At 57.3% G+C, this 19,376-nt stretch overlaps 1 protein-coding gene across 1 annotated transcript in view; it reads left to right on the forward strand.

The window, feature by feature from the left end:
- The window catches only part of NIBAN2 (niban apoptosis regulator 2), a gene marked incomplete at both ends in the record, with an annotated part of 60,286 nt that overhangs the window by 24,463 nt on the left and 16,447 nt on the right, over positions 1-19,376 (forward strand). Inside the window, 2 exons of the mRNA XM_080709549.1 lie at positions 12,663-12,793; positions 17,987-18,115. Coding sequence (XP_080565675.1) covers positions 12,663-12,793; positions 17,987-18,115 — 260 coding nt within the window. The remainder of the gene's footprint in view (positions 1-12,662; positions 12,794-17,986; positions 18,116-19,376) is intronic.

Below are 19,376 nucleotides of genomic sequence, written 5' to 3' on the forward strand. Positions count from 1 at the left end.
GCCCATGCCTCCGAGAGCTCGTCCCGGCCTCAGCTCTGGCGCTGGCCGCCATCTTGCTCTGCCCTGAGCTGCCCATGGAGGATGTGGGCGGAGGGGTCCCGTCCTGTGGCTCTGCCTCCCGGTGGCGTAGCCTGTCTGATGGGGAGGGTCTGGGTGTTGATGTGGCGCTCAGTAGCATCCTGGCTGAAGGGCTGGGGCGTTTCTAGGTCCAACTTGAGGCTGGACACTGAGGGGTAGTGGATGAAGGGTTCTCACACTGGCCCAGGAAAGGGGTCTGTGCCCGTGGTGGGCACCTGCCAATGGACATGCGCCCTGGACTCGGGCTGAGGGGGAGCAGGTGGGGAGCCCCCAGGGACGGTGGCATGGGCCGCTCTCCTGTGGCCAGGTCCCAGGTTAGCAGGGCTACAAGGACAAAGCAGAGGTGAGGGATGTGGATGAGGAAGAATCAACAGGGCTGGGGCTGGCTCCATGGTAAAGCACTGGCCCGGCGTGTGCCAAGCCCTGCGTGCAGTCTCCAGCGAGACGCATGCACGCACGTACACGCACCGTGTTAACGGGGATGGAGGGCTGGCTGTGGGTGGAAGGAAGGGAAGTGTGTACGAATGACTGTCACAGGCCAGCCACCCCTGGGTGTGCACCGATCCTGACAACAGCGTGTAATTATCTCCCGTGCGCAGGGGAGGAGACGGGGCTCAGGGAGGTGGGTGGGCCGTGTTCCCGGGAGTCTGGCTGCCAGGCTGGGGGTGGGTGGGGAGAGCGGTTGACCAGGCAGGAGGGAGTGTCCTGTGGGGCTGCTGGGCCTCCTGGGGTGTCTTGGAGCCTGGGGGTCTTCCAGGCCGCAGTGTGTGGCCCATTCTCCATGGCCTCTTGGGCCTGGGTGGCTTGGTCGTGGCAGGGGCTGGTGTGTGCAGGAACCTGCGCCCAAGATGCACAAGAGCCCCCCGGAATGCGGGCAGGCCCAGGGTAGGGGGGGGCTTCTGGGGGGGCTCGATACCCCTTCTCTACCCTCCCCAGAGTACAGGGATGTCTGGGCCTTGGGCTCCCAGAACAGGCTGCTAACTGGAGGCTGTTGGCAGGAGACAAGGGCAGGCCCGTGGGCCAGGAGGGGACGAGAGGGCCTTTGTGTCCTTCTGCTTGTGTGGAGATGGGACTCTTCCTCCCACTGAGGCCTGAGGTGTAAAGGTCTTCAGCCTGCCTTTTGGGGACACTTTCCTGGGCCCCTGCCTCAGCCACCCTCCCCAGCCCTCAGGCCCTCCTGCTTCTCAAAGCTCAGCCCTCTCCGGCCCTGTTGTGCTGAGCATTGGTTAAATATTTGCTAGCTGAGAAGAGTTTTAAAGGCAGCTTTGTGGGAAATCCCTGCTGACTCCTCCTGCCCCCCCCCCTTGTCCCGGATGCCTTTGGGCTGAGGAGACCTGGCCAGCCATGTCCCTCAGATCCCTCTCGGGGCCCACTGCAGCCTCCCGGACGGCCACCTTGGCTTACAAAGCTGGATGACCTCCCCCTAGGGTCGTGTGGCCCATGTCTGTGGAGCACCCACCTGGGCCAAGCAGGAGCTGGGTGCCGGGGTGCTGGCCGGTCTTGGTCCACGGGAGTTGGGGTTGAAGAAGTCACGCACAGGCTACACAGGAGTGGCAGCCATGAGTCCAGGAAGAAGCCAGGGGCTGTGTTCATGGAAGATGAGGAGACATGTCTGGGGACAACCTGGGGGAGGGGGAAGAACTGGCCAGGTGGATGTGGAGGGTGGGGGGCATTCCAGGTCGGAGGTCCCAAGATCAGAGGCCGGTTCTCCTCTGGGTGGGAATATCCCACTGACTTCTCGCTCCTGCTGAGGGTCAGGGGAGTTGGGCTGATAATTAGTAATGGGATGTAGGCCAGCTGCTTCCCCACCTCTCAGCCTCAGTTTCCCCATTCGTCCAAAGGACATCTTGGACTTGATCTCTGAGGGCCCTTCCTGGGTCCAGTGGTCACCCTGGCCTGTACCCAGAGTGTAGCTGGCCTCGCAGTGAACAAATGTGTCCAAGTAAGTTCAACGGTGCCGAAGGTTAAGAGTGACCACGGCCTTTCGATGGGCCCTCGGCACTTTGACTTGTTAACAACAGAAACCAACGTCTCCTGAGCCACTGTGCAGGGTAGGAGGGGGAATGTAAGATTATGCCCATTTTATCTCATTCGTTATTTTATTTTTGTGGCACTGGGGTTTGAACGCAGGGGCATTCTATCTCTGAGCTCTACCCCCAGTCCTATTTTTTATTCTGTTATTTGAAACAGGGTCTCTGAGTTGCAGAGGGCCTCTCTAAGTGCTGAGGCTGCCTGTGATCCTGCAGTCCTCCTGTCTCAGCCTCCCAAGTTCTGGGATTACAAGTGTGAACCACCCTGCCTGGCCATGCATTATTATTATCTGCCACACTGGGAATCCAACCCAGGGGTACACAACCACTGAGCTAGACTTCAGCCCCGCAGGCCTTTTCATTGTGAGACAAGGTCTCATTAAGTTGCCCCAGCTGGTCTCAAACTTGTGATCCTCCTGCCTCAGCCTGCAGAGTGCACCACGGCACCCCGCCGCATTAAACCCACTTTACAGATGAGGAAACCAGGCCCAGAGAGCCCTAGAAGGGCTCAGGCTTTGCTTCTTGCTATAAGCCTGGCCCTGGAACATACCTGCCTCTCTGAGAAACCCTCCCTTCCAAGGTCCTCGTGGAGCTGGGTGCTGGAAGTTATAAACAAGATGACCTTCTCTTCCTGGGGAGCGGCCAGTGCGTGGAGGGATGTCCCAGCGGACTCAACACCTACTCTGAGCTCTTGTCACCTTGGGTGCAACTCTGGTGCTGGGAGAAAGCAGGACCTGAGGCCGACCTGGGCCCATCCCCCAGGTTTGTTCTTGCCTGTGTGCCGCTGGGCGAGGCACCCGACGGCTCTCAGACTCGGGGTCCTCATACCCAGGATGGGGTTAACAGCACGTCCCCAGGAGGGCTAAAGGAAGTCGTGCTGACAGTAATTGTCAACAGGTACCAGAGCTGCCTCAGTCCTGGCACCCGGCTAACTGTGACGCGCTGAGCTCATGCTGAGGCTATTATTATAATGACATGCAAATGGGGAGCCGCAGAACCTTGTGGTGAGAGATGGCGGGAGAGCGGGGCCTGGAGGCCTGGCTGACACCCAACCTGGAGAGGCTGGGAAAGGTGCCTGGAGGAGGGGCCCTGAGGCGGGGCCTGGAGAGGGAGGAGTGGGACTAAGGCCTGGGATCTGGGATGCTATTCTAGGTAGCCTGCTTGTGGGCCCTGGGGCTGGGGCCTGACCCAAGGTGCTCATGAGTGACTCCACAGTCCCCTGGGGTCATCGGAGTCCAGCTAGGTCCAGCAAGCCTGGGTCCAGCTTAGGTGACAGATGGCTGGCCTTGGGCAGGACCCTGACCTTGTAGTCTCAGTGGGTTGACACTGAAGCAGCCCTAGGGCTTGGTGTCCAGCTGTGCCGCTGGCCTGCTGGGACAGCCCGGGTCCTCGCCCGCAGGCTGCCCCGCCAGCTGCACACAGCGGCGCTTCCCAAACTGCTCTGTGCCTTTCTGTGCTGTCTGTCCCCTGGGGTGAGGGCAGCGCCTCCCTTCCTGGGCGGCTTCCAGAGTCTGGTGTGATCTGTGGACACACGAGTCCCTTGCTGTCTCGCTGTGGTTGCTATGCTCATGGGAAGAGGGTTTTTCTTGTTAAAAACTGGCCTCAGAATCAGGCATGGTGGCACATACTGGTGATCCTAGACTGAGACAGGAGTACCACGGATTCAAGACCAGCCTCAGTAACCGAGCGGAACTCTCAGCAACTTAGCCAGACTGTTATAAGCGAGGCAGGTGGTGCACATTTATAATCCCAGTACTTGGGAGGTTGAGACAGGAGGGGTACAGGTTTAGCCAGGGCCTCTGCCACTTAGCGTGACCTTGTTTCAAAATTTAAAAAAATAAAATAGGGCTGGGGATGTAGCACAGAAGTAGGATGTCCCTGGGTTTAATTCTCAGTACCACACACACACATACACAAAAAGACCCTGTTTTTTTTGTTTTGTTTTGTTTTTTTTTTTTTTTGCAGTACTGGGGATGGAATCCTGAGGCTTTCTACCTCCGGGCTACACCCCCATCCCTATTTTTTATAATTTATTTGGAAACAAGGTCTCACTAAGTTGCAGAGAGACTCGCTAAGTAGCTGAGGCTGGCTTTGAACCTGTGCGATCCTCCTATCTCAGCCTCCCAAGCACTGGGATTACAAGCATGTGCCACCATACCCGGCAAAGACCCTGTTTTAAAACAGCAACAACAAAAAGGACTGGGAGTGTAGCGCATATTCAGTCCCCAGTAAAACACACACACACACACACACACACACACACACACCCCTTGGGGAAGGGACAACCCAGCAGCAGCTGCCTTCAGGACACCGAGGCTGGCAGGAAGAGACCCCAGATGGGCAGCTGCCTTCTGGGGCTGGACAGCCTTGGCCATTCTCTCTTGGCCCCCAGATCAGCCATGAAGGCCTCCCAGCCTGGCTGGCTGTGGGGAGGGGCCTCAGGGACCCCAGCGGAGCTTCCTTGCTCAGTGGGCGGTGGCTCCCTGCCTGGTGACTCTCAGCCCAGGGCTGTGGGGGGAAGTGGGGCACCCACCATCCTGGGGTCCTCCTGGGGAAGGGGGTTGCGGTGGAGAGCTGGCCCCCCCGAGCTCAGCAGAGGAGAGGGCTGTCCAGACATGTGGGGCAGCCTGTGTAAGAGCCCAGACAGATCAGAGTCCTGGGGGCAAACGAAGGAGCTGGGCCTTTATCCCAAGGCAGGCAAGGGGGGGGGGGAGTGGCCCAGCGCTGGTGCAGGCTGGGTTGAGCTGGCCTCTCTCACCAGGCCCCTCTTCAGCTAGGAAGAGGCTCTCCTGGTGGCCTGGCTCCTCCTGGCCCAGATGTGGGGTCACAGGACCCGCCACTGCTGAGCAGGCGCCGCTCGTCACTGGGTGGGTGCGCAGTCCTCACCCTCTCTGTGGGACAGAGTTGACTGTCTGGATGGTAAGGTGCTCCCCCGCCCGCTCAGCTCTGGCTCTGGGCAGCTCCTGGCTGCTGGCCCATGCTCCCCTCGTGGGGACTGCCGGGGCCCCTCCTGCTGCCCCCTCCTCCCGGCTTCCCACCTGATTACGGGTGCTGAGCAGGAGCCCTGCGTCTCCCAGCGGCCGCCCACAGGCCAGTGCCGGCTCCCGGGAGTGAGGTTCCCGGGAGTGAGGTGGATTTGCCCGGACTTTGGTTCCCGTTAGGTTCATGCTCCGGGCCTGTGTGTCCCTGGAGAGTCGCTTGGGCTCTCTGAGCCGTAGAGTTTTCCTCTGTAAAGAAATGCCTTCAGTAGAGAGGGCTAACGTGGGGGTCCCGCTCTGGGACAGAGAACGGAACAGCGGTTCTGTGACATCTTAATAAGGCCTCGGGTGAGGCTCTGGGGTCGGCATGCCCAGCCAGCTCTGTTAGGACATGCTGTGTGACCCTGGCAGAGTTCGTCACCTCTCTGGTCACCTCAAGTTCCTGGTCTTCCCAGTGAGTAAAGGAGATGGTGATTCTTTTTTTTGGGGGGGGGTCTGGGGATGGAAACCAGAGGCATTTGACCTCTGAGCTACACCCCCTGCCCAATTTTTTATTCTTGATTTTGAAACGGCATCTCACTGAGTTGTGGAGGGCCTCACTAAGTAGCTGAGGCTGTCCTTGATCCACAATCCTCCAGTCTCAGCCTCCCAAATGCTGGGATGACAAGCGTGCGCCACCACGCCCGGCTTGTGATTCTTTAGACAACTCTGCGACCCAGTGAGACAGAGTCCCTGGCCCCTGGCTCCACAGCGCCTTGGCTCTTCCCTGGGTTCCGGGGTGGGTGGGGTCCAGGTCCCGGGCTGCCTCCCCCACCTCCCCACCCTGGACCAGCTCCCCAGTGCTCCAGGAACCAGGCGGGCAGGTTCCTAGCCTGCCCCACCCACTGCCTGGTTTCAGTCGGCAAACCCCTCAGCCCCGAAACCCTGACACCTGGCTGGGCCTCGTGGGTGTGGTGTGTCTCCGGAGCCCACTGGGGGGACCGGGAGAGCGGGGGGTGGGCCCGGCATGCTGCCCTCAGCGTGGCCAAAGCGAGGGTGCCCCGCCATCAGGGTGGGTGGGGATTCCGGCTCAGGCTCCAGGTGCTGGACCTGGGCACAGACCTTGCTTCTACTACTGTTGAGAGTCGTGGCGGGCGCTCAGGTCTCTGGGGTTCAGTCTCCTCGTCTGAAGCTCCCCTCAGTACCCCTTCCACCTGCCCCAGGGTTGAGTTGAGGGTCTCTCTGGGGGCTGGTGACCCAGGCCGAACGCGCTGGGCTCCCGGAGGCCATGAAAAGGCAAGGGGATGGGGAATGAGCTGTCTAGGTGCCATCCCCAAGGACCCGCGCTCCTGAGCCCATCCTCAGCTCAGCAAACCTTCCCTCCAGGCCTCAGTTTCTCCATCTGCACGATGGGCCCAGCACCCCATCTGCAGCACCCACAGCTCCAAAGCCCTTCAGGCCACTCATGGGTCTCCCCAGTTCTTGTCCAGCCTGGGCTATCTGCACGGGAGGTAGCGTGATCAGAGATTAGTATCCTTCTCCAAACTTGATTGCTGCCGGTGGGGCTGGGCCCTGCTGGAGGTGACTTGGCCTCGATTTTGGGCCCGCTCTCTGGGTTAGAGGAACCTTGGGCCAGAGGCACTTTTAAAGAGTCCCCATCAAAGTTGGGCATGGTGGTGCAGGCTTGTAATCCCAGCATTCGGGAGGCTGACACAGGAGGATCACAGTTTGAGGACTGAGAAGCGTGGCCCTTCGCAACTCAGTGAGACCCTGTTTCAAAATAAAAAGAATAAGTAGGGCGTGGTGGCGCACACTTGTAATCTCAGTGCTTGTGAGGCCAAGACGGGAAGATCGCACAGGTTCAAAGCCACCCTCAGCTACTTAGTGAGGCTCTCAGCAACTTAGTGGGACCTTATTTCCAAATAAAAGTATAAAATAGTATAAAATAGGTCTGGGAGTATAGCCCGGAGGTAGGAGCCCTGGGTTCCTACCCTCAGTACCACACACACACACACACACACACACACACACACACACACACAGTAAATAAATAAATAAATAAATAAATAAATAGAATAAAAATAGGACTGGGGTGTAGCTCCGAGGTAGAATGCCCCTGGGCTCCATCCCCAGTGCCACAAAAAACAAAATAAATAAATGAAGAGTCCCCATCAGTGACATGCCACCTCCTTGCCATATAGGGACAGCTGTGACATTTTGCAGATGGGGAAATAGAGGCTCTGAGAGGGAGAGACTTTAGCCAAGGCCACACAGCCAGGAGGTGACAGCTGTGGTTGGAGCCAGAGCTGCTGCCCCTCCCCATCCTGTGGCTAGGGGCCTGCTGACTCCAGCCCTCCTCTGACCTGGCATCCTGGCCAGCCTGAGGCCAGGGCAGCGCTGACAAGATTGTGGTTGTGATTTGGGGTCAGCTGAGCTGACACAGACCCGCCCACCCATTTTAGAGATAGGCGACTGAGGCCTGGGAGGATGGACAAGTAGGATCCAGGTTCTCACCAGCTCTGAGCAGGCCGGAGCCGGCGGAGGCTGGAGATCCGACTTCTGTCCCAGCTCTAGCTCCTGCGGACTGGGAGCCCTGGAAAAGTCACTGCCTCTGTGAGCCTCAGTGTCGGCATCTGTTAAATAGGGATACTAAAGCCTGCTCTGCCTGCCCTCGGGACTGGGCGAGGAGCCAGAAACCAGGGCCTTGTAAGTAGCACGGCAGCACGAGGGACCGCTGGGATGCGAGGCCTCATGGTGTTGGAGCTCCAGACAGGCTCTGGTGGGAGGCAAATTTCCGAACCCACTTCTGTCGAGGCGTCGTGGTGCATGCCTATAATCCTAGTACTTGGGAGGCTGAGACAGGAGGATCACCGGTTTGAGGACAGCATCAGCAAGTAGTGAGACTCAGCAGCCTAGCAAGACTTTGTTTCAAAATTTTAAAAATAGGGCTGGTGGAGGTATAGCTCAGAGGTAGAATACCCCTGGGTTCCATCCTCAGTACTGCAAAAATAAAAACAAAAAAAAAAAACAAAAAAAAACACTCCTGGTCCTGTGTGGTGGTGTTTGCCTGTAATCCCAATACTTGGGTGGCTGAGACAGGAGGATTGCAGGTTTGAGACCAGTCTCAGCAACTTAGAAAGACTGTCAGCAACATAGCAAGATCGTGTTTCAAAACAAAAAGAGCATTCTGGAGGCTGAGACCAGAGGATCGTGGTTCGCGGACAGCTTCAGCTACTTAGTGAGGCCCTCTGCAACTCAGTGAGACCCTGTTTCAAAATAAGGAATAAAAAATATGGCAGGGGGTATAGCTTGGAGGTCGAATGCCCCTGGGTTCCATCCCCAGACCCCCCCCCAAAAAAAAAAAATAAAAAGGACTGGGGGTATAACTTGAAGGTAGAATGCCCCGGGTCAATCCCAAGGAAGGAAGGAAAGGATTTTCAGCTCTAACAAGTTCTAGAGTGGCGTTGAAGATCTGGGTTCACGTCTTCCTAACTCTGGAGGATGTTGTTGGCACAGGGACAGAGGGACGGTTCATGGTGGGCTGCTGTGGCATATGCCTGTAAGGCCAGTGATTCAGGAGGCAGAGGCAGGAGGATCACAAGTTTGAGGCCAGCTTGGGCAACTTAGTGAGATCCAATCTCAAAATAAAATAAAAAGGGCTAGGAATGTAGCTTAGTGGTAGACGGCCTCTGGGTTCTATCTCCAGTACTGCAAAACCAAACCAAACTAATGAGGGGATAGTGCATGGCCCTGGGCACGGGCGGAGGCTACGAAGATGGGGGGTGGGGTGGGGTGGGGGGGTTGGGGGGGTGCCCAGCCCAGGGCAGGTGGGAACCTGGGTCCTGGGCTTCCCACCCTGACTTTGCAGGGGACGCGCCCTTTGTCTGCTCCTGGTCAATTGAAGACCTCCTCATCATTGTCATTACTCTGTGATTCTTGGCTTGGATCTTTTTAGGGAAATAAAAATCTTTATTGGATTTTTCCCAACTATTAAAGTTCTACCTGCTAATAAAGATGTCAGGCGGCCTCACCACTGCTGTTATAAGCCGAGCACTGAGATGAATGTCATGTTTGCAGGGGCCCCGGGCTGAGCACCTCACGGGCTGTGAGTGGATTCTGTGATGCCCGTTTCCCAGAGTGGGAGCTCAAGGCTCTAAGAAAGAACTGGGCAGCTCGCAGGGCCGGCTGATGGAGGAGCTGGGATGGGGGGCTGCACTCTCACCTGGAGCTGGGGGCAGGTCAGCTTCCATGAGGCCTCTTAGCCAGCAGCACCTGGGGCTGAGTCAGAGCGGGAAGGAGGATGAGAACAGTTAGCAGGAGGGCAGAGGAGGCTGGCTCACACCCTCTCGGCCACCCCAGCATCTCTGGGGCACAAAAACCATTGTATTATCTCAATTAACGTCTTCTGAGGGGAAAGGCTGCTCTGTGGGGCCCTTGGCCAGTGGTCCAAGCCGGGACCAGGAAAGAGGTCAGCCGCTGTGGCTTGAACACACACTCTGATTCAAAGTCCCCCTGGAGGTCTTGGTCTCAGGAGCCAAGTCCATGGCATGTGGTGTCTCCAGGTGCCACGGGACAGGAAGCATGGGTGTGGAGGGAGAGGGATGCCCCAGGCTCCTGGACCACCCAAGATACCCGGGCAGGCCACCGAGTTGTCTGAAATCCTGCTGAGATCCCCGGGGACAGGGTGGGGCCGAGAAGGACCCAGCGTGAGGGGAGGGGGGAAGGCCGGCTGTGACTGAGGTACCCACCTGGGTCCTCTCCCTGCGTGACCTGCTGGACCCCTCTGAGGGCTGCTGGCCCCTCTGGGGCCCCGTGGCATCCTGAGTCCTCACCCATGTGTCTCTGGGGCGCTTTCTTTGTACTAAGCACATGGCAGTTCCTCCCCAGCTGACTTAGGACATCTCCCAAGAATTTGTGGGGGCTACCCCTGCCAAGACACCACCCGTGGCCCTGTCCGCCCTCCCAGTCCCCCTGGGTTGCCAAACTTATGCGGAGCATACCCAGTTCCCTGGCACGGTCTCCGCTCTAACTCCCTGTCCTTAACCCCTTGCAGAACGCGGCCAGCCCTGCCCGCCGCGTGGCACATCAGAGGTCCCCGAGCCTGTCCTTACGCAGTAGCTGTTTGGTGATCGAGCCACCTGCCTTGGCTCCCTTCTTTAATTGAGCACCTGCTTGCGCCAGGCTGGCTCAGGGATGCAATGGAAACTGCAAGCCAGACCCCTCCTGCGGGACTGGAGACCCGCGGAGCGAGGCGTGCGTCCCTCCTGCCCAGCCCAGCCCGCTCAGCTCCTGAGTTCCCAGAGCGGGGTGCGAGGTCCTGAATTCTCCCTTCTGTTTGCTTCTGGAGTTTCAGGTCACAGAGGGTTTACCTAGATACCCATCCGGCTCTGCATAGTTCCTGAGTTGGATAGCGAGCCCTGTCTGTAATTGCAATTGGGTGAAACTGGGGTCACGGCTGCAGTGGTTTGTTTTAGGGTGCACAGGGCTGTCTCCCCTTTTCCTGTTCCCCTTAGTAGAGGTGCCCCCTCGCCCACACCCACGTTTCTGCCCATCCTTCTCCTCTCAGCCCCTGTGCCCCGGGGGCTTCTCCTCCCCAGCCCCCATGCCCTCTGGTCCCCAGTCTCACCTGGATAGCTTGTCTGCACCCCAACGTGGCAGATACAGAATGAATTCCATCTTGGCCTTCCTGCCCGCACCCTGGCCCCTCCCTGCCTGATGCTTTGTAGGACTTGGGGTGCACCGGCATGACCCAGGACCCAAAGCCCAGCCTCCCCTGGGCCTCTGCTTCCTCCCCGACAGCTGCGCAGTGTGGTATCCTGATTCTCACTCCCTCAGGGCTTCCTGAAGTTTCCGCCGCATCCCCGGCCCCACTCGAGGATGCAGCTGCCTGGGCCGCGCCTGGCTCAGCCTCGTTCCCCTCCGCGGTCCAGCCTCAGGCTCCCCTAACTGCAGCCTCTCCTGGCCTGGGCTCCATGTCCGGGCTGCATCAGCCGGGCAGCCCAGAGCCCCCGGGGCCAGAAGACCTAGGTTCTAGTCTTCTCGGATACAGATTCCAGACACTTAGGAAATCATGTCCTGCGTAGGGGTGGGCGCCCGAGTGCCCGTCGAGGTTCCCCTGAGCCGTGGCCAGGAGGTCCCTGGAGATGCACTGGCTCGGGCTTGCCCATCCCCGGTGCCCATGGCTGCTGGGGGTGGAGGCAGAGCTCAGGCGAGAACACTGGGTCCCCCAGCCTCCTGGTCTCTGACGGGGGACAACAGTGGCGCCCCCTCCCCAGGGTCCTTATGAACGCCCTTTGGGATCATGCGGACTTGACCTGGGGTTAACACTTGGCCAGCGGCAGCGTGGGCTCGGCGATTATGTGGCCGTCCATGTTACTTTCAGCCACGATCTTTCTTTTCTCCACCAGCCTGGTGCTCCTACCCTTCCTTGGCTGTGTCTTCCTTCAAAACAAATCCCCGTGTCTCCAAGAGAGTGCTGGTTGTGTATGGCTTTAATAGAAAAAAAGGCATTCAAGGCAAATTCCTCATTTGCTCTCCCCACACCCCGAATCTGAATCTGGACAGATGCACAAAGAAAGAGAATAAAGCAGAAAACGAAGTTTGCCCTGCCCACTCCTGCACCCAGCGTGGTCTTGTTTGGGCTGAACCCAGGGGTGCTCTACCACTAACCTACACCTCCAGCCCCTATTTTTTTTTTATTTTGAAATAGGGTCTCACAGAGTTACTGAGGCTAGCCTCGGATTTGTGATCCTCCTGCTTCAGCCTCCCTAGCACTGGGATTATGGGTGTGCACCACTATGCCTGAGTAGAATATTTTTTGTTGTGGTGGTGCTGGGGATCGAACCCAGGGGCATTCTACCTCTGGGCTACACCCCCAGCCCTAATTCTTTTATTCTCTATTTTGAAACAGGCTCTTCCTAAGTTGCTGAGGGCCTCATTGAGTAGCTGAGGCTGGCCGCAAACCTGTGGTCCTTCTGTCTCAGCCTCCCAAGTACTGGGATTACAAGTGTGCGCCACCGTGCCTGGCCTAGAATAACTTTTTTATAATGAGATGATATTCAACATGTGATTCTTCAGCTTGTTTTCTTTGGCGCCTTCCCCTCATTGGTGTATCTGCGTATAGATTTGTTCTGTCTGTTTTTGGTCCTGTGTGGACCCTTACTGTTCAATCCCACCACTGCCCCTTTAGTGGGTCCCGACCATTGCCCGGGTGCACACACACCTCTGCATCCTCTGTGGGTTGTTCTGTGGGGTAGGTTCCCGGGCATCCGAGGCACAGCACCCTTAGCATTACACACACGCAGCCACCAGCTACCTCTGCCGGCCCTGTTCACCACACGCTGGCTCTGGGCTTGGCGCTGCCCTCCGCGGATCCTCTCCGGCATGAACAGAGACGGGCAGTCTTGCCCAGCTGGCGTTTGCTGAGGTCTTCGCCTGGGCCGGGTGGGTTTCGTGTCTCCTGGGCATGGCCACTGCCCATCCCCCTGTCTGGAGGTTCGTCCATCCCCACGTGCTGACCTGACTTGTGCAGACTCCAGTTTGCCAGTGTGAACAGCTCCATGATGACCTCACACTCCTCTTTGCCCTTCCCTTTCAGAGAAAACCGGGAAGATCCTGACGGAGTTCTTGTGCTTCTATGAGGACCAGTATGGCGTGGCCCTCTTCAACAGCATGCGGCATGAGATCGAGGGCACTGGGCCGCCGCAGGCACAGCTGCTCTGGCGCAAGGTGAGAGGCGCCGGGAGGATGCGGGTTCGGCTCCTCGCCAGGTGCCTTGGGCTTCTCTTCTCTGGCCTCAGTTTCCCACTGTGGCCTTGATGATCTCTAAGGGCCCCCTCACTCACCCAGGGCCCCCTCCGTCATCAGGGCCGGGGCTCTGGAGTCCTGCCAGCCCTGGGCTCAAGGCCAGCTCCTCCTTGAGCAGCCTCAGCTTACTCATCCGTCAGTGGGGTGAGAAGACCCCTTCACAGGGCGGCTGTGCCTGAATCAGGGAAGGCGCTGTCGGTCACCGACCTTGACCGTGCAGCCATTAGAGGAAGGATTGCATTCGCCCAGGAGGTAGTGAGGGGTTGAAAGCTGCCTGGCTCCATCCTGGGGATCAGAGTAGACCAGAGGAGGCAGGCCAAGCCTTCTGGGAAGGGCCCTGTGGTTGTCCTGGGCGAGGAGCTTAGGGTGGGGGAGAGGTGTAGGCAGGGGCGCAGGGGGGCTGTGAGTCCCTGGCTGGAAGCTGCGGGTTTGGGTCTGAGTACTCGGGAGAGAGGCCAGCCCCTGATCCCTCGGGGAAGGTGTAGGGATCTGTGTATCAACCCAGGGAAGTGCTGTTTGAAGGAGTCACATGTCTGGGGGATGGGGCCAGTCCTTGCTAGTGACCTCTGCCCTCTGCCTCCTGGATGGACAGTTAGGCGGCCCAGGGAGCTCGAGGAGGAGGGCGGCCTGGCCCTGCAGTAGCTGCTTCTTACTTTTTTTTTTTTCAGTACTAGGGATGGAACCCAGGGGCATTCTACCTCCTAGCTACTTACACTCCTAGCCCAATTTTTTATTCTTTATTTTGAAACAGGATCTCACTGAGTTGCAAAGGGCCTCACTAAGGCTGAGGCTGTTTGCGAACCGCGATCCTCCTGTCTCAGCCTCCTGAATGCTGGGATTACAAACGTGTGCACACGCCTGGCTTGCAGTAGCTACTTCTGACTGGTGACTGCTGCCATAGAAGCCGCTGGACACCCAGTGAGGGGGATCTGATTGGCTAAGCTGATCCCCTGAGGTGGGGTGCCAGCCAGGTCAGCAGGGTGACCCCAGCGCCCCGGGAGCTCAGATTACTTGTGACTGAATTCCTGTGATCGGCAGGCCGGGAGCTGCCCTTGCTGGGGTTGGCACATCTCCCAACCAGTCCCACAGTCCTCCAGGCTGCCCGGGTCATCCTGTGTCCAGGCTTCAAGACTCTGGGGAGTGTCACAGGGGAGGGACAGAGTCCCCCCCCCCTTAGCCAGACGCAGGGCCTTCCCTCTCGGGCCCTGCAGTCTGGTGGGAAAGACCCGAGTTCAAATGGTCCCGTTAGCTGGCAGCCTGGACACTTGACTTGAACTCCGAGACTCAGTTTCCTTGCCTGACAAATGGGTGCCTCCTCCCCAGGGTTGAGGATTCGGTGAGTGAGGACTCGCTAAGGGGGTTTGCATCCTGACTGCTGGGTAACTTTAGACAAGGGACGTTCCCTTGCCGAGCCTTGGTTTTTCTGTCAAATGGCTTTTCCAAAGAAAAGCATTGCCACAGGCCAGAGAAGTCGGTCAGCCTTGTAGAGAAGGTGGGGATGTCACGGGTGGCAAAGTCCAAAAGGCTCAGGTTTGTTGTCACGCAAACTGAACGACCAAACACGGGCAGGTTCAGCATGGGGCCAGAGCAGCATGGGGCTTCGGAGCTGCCACTGGCCTGGCTGGGAGGGTTTGGTTTCTGGTGTGTGTGTGTGTGTGTGTACATGCACCTGCTATTTGTGACCTGAACCCAGGGGCAGTCTACCACTGAGCTACATTCCCAGCCTTTCTGAGGCAGGGTCTTGCTAGGTTGCTGAGACCAACCTCAAACCTGCGATCCTCCTGTCTTGGCCTCCCAAGGGCTGGGATTCAAGGCGTGCACCACCACATCCGCCCAACCAGGGGTCTTTCAGGAGGGAAGTCCTTGCTGATGACTGTTGACCCCGCTGGGTCAGGCGCCCAGGCCATGCTCCCTCGATGCCCCTGCCAATGCTCAGGGCAGCAAACAGCAAATAGCTGTTTATGTGATAAAATGGAAGCAAATGGAAGCTGGGACGGTGACGGGGTGGATGGGGACAGTGGAGGTCTGACTCGTCCGGGTGGCCCACAAGGGCTTTCTGGAGGAAGGACCCTCTCGGCTGAGGCCCGACGGCTAAGGAAAACATCAGACTGAGGGCACTGTGTACCAGAGCTGAGCCAGTGACTCAGCCCAGATGGAGGAACAGATCCACCTTTAGATTCCCAGCCTAGGGCCTTTTCTGCCTCCCCCGGCCCCTGCCCAGCCTCCCAGGGGAGGGGGGCAGGCCTGTGTCTCTCATATGCAAGCCCTTTGCTTCTGGACTCTTCCCCTGGAGTCATGGCAACCTCCGGACCCGGGAGTAGGGCGCGCAGGTGCCCAGGTGTGGCCGGGCCTGAGTCTGTGCACCTGTGTGGTAGGAAAGGCAGCCTTGAGCCCAGGGTAAAGCAAAGGAAAGATCACAGGCCGCCCAGGGCCCAGGGCCCCAAGGACAATTCCCTGGGGTGAGCCCTGCCTTGTGCACAGCACAGCAGGAGACCCGTGAAGTGAGGGCTTCAAGTGAAATCATTCCTGATCCCCGAAAAGGAGGGGTTTCAGTTATCACTCACAAAGCTGACCGTCGCACTGTGGGCATTCTATCTGAGCTACACCCTCATTTCGTTCTTTCTTTCTTTCTTTCTTTCTTTCTTTCTTTCTTTCTTTCTTTCTTTCTTTCTTCTTTTTTGGTGGTACAAGGGTTCCTGGAAGCCCTTCTACCTCCAGGCTACACTCCCAGACCTATTTTTTATATTTTTATTTGGAAACAGGGTCTCTTTAGCCAGCGCGGCTGGCTTCGAACCTGCGCGATCCTCCTGTCTCCGCCTCCCAAGCGCGGGGATTACAAGCGTGCGCCACCATGCCCGGCTCAGTCCTTTTTTAAATTAAATTAAATTAAATTTTTGTGGTACTGGGGATGGAACCCAGGGGCATTCTACCTCCTAGCTACACTCTCAGCTCATTTTTTTTTATTCTTCTTTATATTGAAACAGGGTCTCACTGAGTTGCAGAGGGCCTCACTAAGTAGCTGAGGCTGGCCCTGAACCGCGATCCTCAGGTCTCAGCCTCCCCAATGCTGGGATTACAAGCATTGGCCACCACTCCCAACTCCCTTTTTAAAATTTTGAAACAGGGTCTTCCTAAATTGCTCATACTGGCCTCAAACCTGAGACCCTCCTAGCTCAGCCTCCCAAGTATGGCCTTTCAGGTGTACATTACCACACCCAGCTCTTTTTCTTTTTTCTTTCTTTCTTTTTTTTCTTTTTCTTTTTTTTTTGCAGTGCTAAAGATTGAATCCAGGGCCTTATTCCTGCTAGACATATGCTCTTCTTCCAGCCCTCGCAAATAATATTGATCATCAGAATAACAGTGGTTGTTTTTACTAGAAACAATCACAGTGATAAGAGAAACAAAAGGAAAAGAGTAATAATAATAATAAAAACAGCAGTGATAAGAATTAAAAAAAAAAAACAGTGGTTGTTTTGTGCCGGACTGCTCACAGTCTGTGCAGTCCTCCGAGGATGGAGAGGGAGGAAGCCTGGCCTCTGATGGCTGCCCGGGGGAGGTCCTCTCTGTCTGAAGCTTCGCAGAGTCTAAAATCCTTTGTCTGGCTTGTTGATTCCTCACTCTTCCTACAGGCCTTCCACTCGAAACACGACTCTGCCATTTGAAAGTCTTAAAAATAAAACCCCAACCCGCAGCCTGCAGCCTCTGCAAGCTGCCCCAGAATCTGGGGGTGGACTCGGTGGTGGGCACCACGCCTGGCTGCCTGGGCCACAGCTGCTTCTCTACAGCTTCCTGCTGGGATGCCCCTGCCCCTGCCCCTGTCCTGGTGGGGTGGGCTGGGCTGGGGCTGGGGTCTTCCTAGGGTGTTAGAAGACAGGGATGGGAGGGCTGGGCTCCGGCAGTCTAAATATAGCCGTCTGAACTGCCGCTTTGTGACTTGGGAAAGCCCACGATGTGGGGGGGGGGCGGTTGGGGGAGCCACTTTTTTTCCTGTAAATATTTTCAAGCCCGGTAGGAAGCCGCAGGGTCCTATTGTTTGAGCACAATGGGCTCTCCTTTCCAGGAGTGGTTCATTTTCCCCTAAAGAGCAAGAGTGTAGCCACTCTTGAGTGGACCAGGAGGGAGTGGGGAGCCAGGAAGGTATGGGCACAATTAAAATAATAATTTCTCCTGTCATGACATCCGCTCAACACTGCTGCTTGCAAAGGACAACATAGTTATTGAAAAACAAACACAACTTGCCAAGAAAACCGAGAGCCCCAAACTCCCCCAAGTTCTCCTTCGGTCCATAATGGCTTCCGGAGCTCCCTTCCAGAAGCTTCCTGGTGTTTGTCTGCTCAGGAAATGCGTGCCTGGGTGGCTATGGCTTCATCCTGGGCTACCACCCCTGGTCTGAAGACCCAGCCGCTCCCCCTCGTCCTTGGAGCTGGGGCTGTCACAGGGACGCAGATTCATCCCTACACACCGTGGTCAGGGCGGCTCCTGAGTATTGTGCCGGGCCGCTGCTGCTGTCCCCATTTACAGATGAGAAAACCAAGGCTCCAACGAGTGCCCAGGCAGGCCCAGAGCTGGGGCCAGTCTGCGGTTCACACAGGCCACCTGTGTCCTCTATTTCCACCAGCTGAGGGCGGCCGCCTGGTCAGCGGTCAGAGCCGAGAGTCTCCGCAGACACCTGTTCAAGCTCTTGTTGCTTCAGCAAAGCAGAGGGGCTCACCCGGCACGGGGGCCTTCCAAGTCCTAGCTTACGGGCATGTCCCCTGGCTGGAGTGACCACTCTGCGCCAGGTGCCAGTGGTGGGCGGACCAGGAAGCAGCCCAGACTCATCCCAAGTGGCTGTGGCCTGTCTTGGGAGACCCTGGGCCCAGCTGGTGCTTGGCCTGGGTTTGAGACCTAGGACCACTTCTGTCCTGCTGGGACCCCGGGCGAGCCCCTTCGCTGTCCCGTCGGCCAAGGAGCGAGGCGGGCCGGCCTCAGAGGGGACCGGGCTGGGGAAGCGCCCAGCAGGCCGGGAGAGCACACAGGCCTGCCGGCTGGGCCGCCGCCCTTAGGGCCCCCACCGTTAGGGCCCCCATCCCTCCCCGGACAGTGGGTCTCACTCCCTGCGCCTTCCCACCACAGGTGCCGCTGGACGAGTGCATTATCTTCTCGGGGAACCTCTTCCAGTACCAGGAGGACAGCAAGAAGTGGAGGAACCGCTTCAGCCTCGTGCCCCACAACTACGGGCTGGTGCTGTATGAGAACAAAGTGGTGAGCCCCTCCCCAGCCGGCTGCCCCCCCACGCTCTCCCCAAAGCCAAGCTCCAGACCTCACCCTCACGCCTGCGCCCGGTACCCCCGCAGACCTTCGCATTCCTCTGGGTTCCTTCTCTGAATGGCATTTGTCCTGTGTCCAGGTGTCCTGCTCCTTCCCACCCTTCTGATCACTCGAGTCCCTCCAAATCGCTCACCGCCAGGCCCCAGGCCGTCTGCCCACCTCAGCCGCCTTCCTAGCTGGGCTTTCTGCCTCCCCTGGGTTGAACCCGGGGGCGTTCCACCTCCGCGTTACACCCCCTACCCCTACTTTTAATTTTTATTTTGAAAGAGGGTCTCTCTAGGTTGTTGAGAGTCTCATTACTTGTTAAGGCTGTCCTTGAACCTGCAATCCTCCTGTCTCAGCCTCCCAAGTTCTGGGATTGCAGGCATTCACCCACACACCTGTCTGGTAGATAGATGCACCTATCAGTGGTTAGAGAGCGGTTTTGTGTCCAGGCTTGCCTGCTGCGACTGCCCTGGGGGTGGGGGTCCCCTCTTCTCCCTCCCTGCCAGGCCCTGGTAGATAATATCTGAGCAGGGTTGGGACCTGATTGGGCCTTATCTTTGTTTCCTTGGGAAGCCCCACCTGATTGAGCTTCAGTCCTGATAAAATCCACCAAACATTTCTCCAGAGCAGCTCAAGGACTGGCCTATTTTCCTGTTTCAGGGCAGATGTGTTTTTGAGTAATGTAAACAGGACCAACCTCATTCTCCAGGAGAGCGGTTCTGAAATGATAGCATCAATACCATGCATCAGGATCACCTGGCGCACTCTTTAAAAAAAAAAAAAAGCCGTTTGCGGTGGCGCACATTTGTAATCCCAGCATTCGGGAGGTTGAGACAGGAGGATCGTGGTTCACGGATAGCGTCAGCTACTACCGCAAAAAAAAAAAAAAGAAAAAAAAAAGTTGCAGACCTAGCTGCAGAGTTTGATTCATGTCCTCAACAGGGTTAAGATTTTGTAGTTCTAAGCCGGGCGTGGTGGCGCACGCTTGTAATCCCCACGCTTGGGAGGCAGAGACAGGAGGATCGCGCAGGTTCGAAGCCAGCTGCACGTGCTGGCTTAGGAGACCCTGTTTCCAAATAAAAATGTAAAAATAGGTCTGGGAGTGTAGCCTGGAGGTAAAAGGGCTTCCAGGAACCCCAGTACCACACACACACAAAAAAAGAATTTGTAGTTCTAAGCTGGGTTTGGTGGTGCATGCCTGTAATCCACC

The sequence above is a fragment of the Muscardinus avellanarius genome (genome assembly GCF_963383645.1).
Source record: "Muscardinus avellanarius genome assembly, chromosome: 13".
In the NCBI taxonomy this organism is placed as follows: domain Eukaryota; kingdom Metazoa; phylum Chordata; class Mammalia; order Rodentia; family Gliridae; genus Muscardinus; species Muscardinus avellanarius.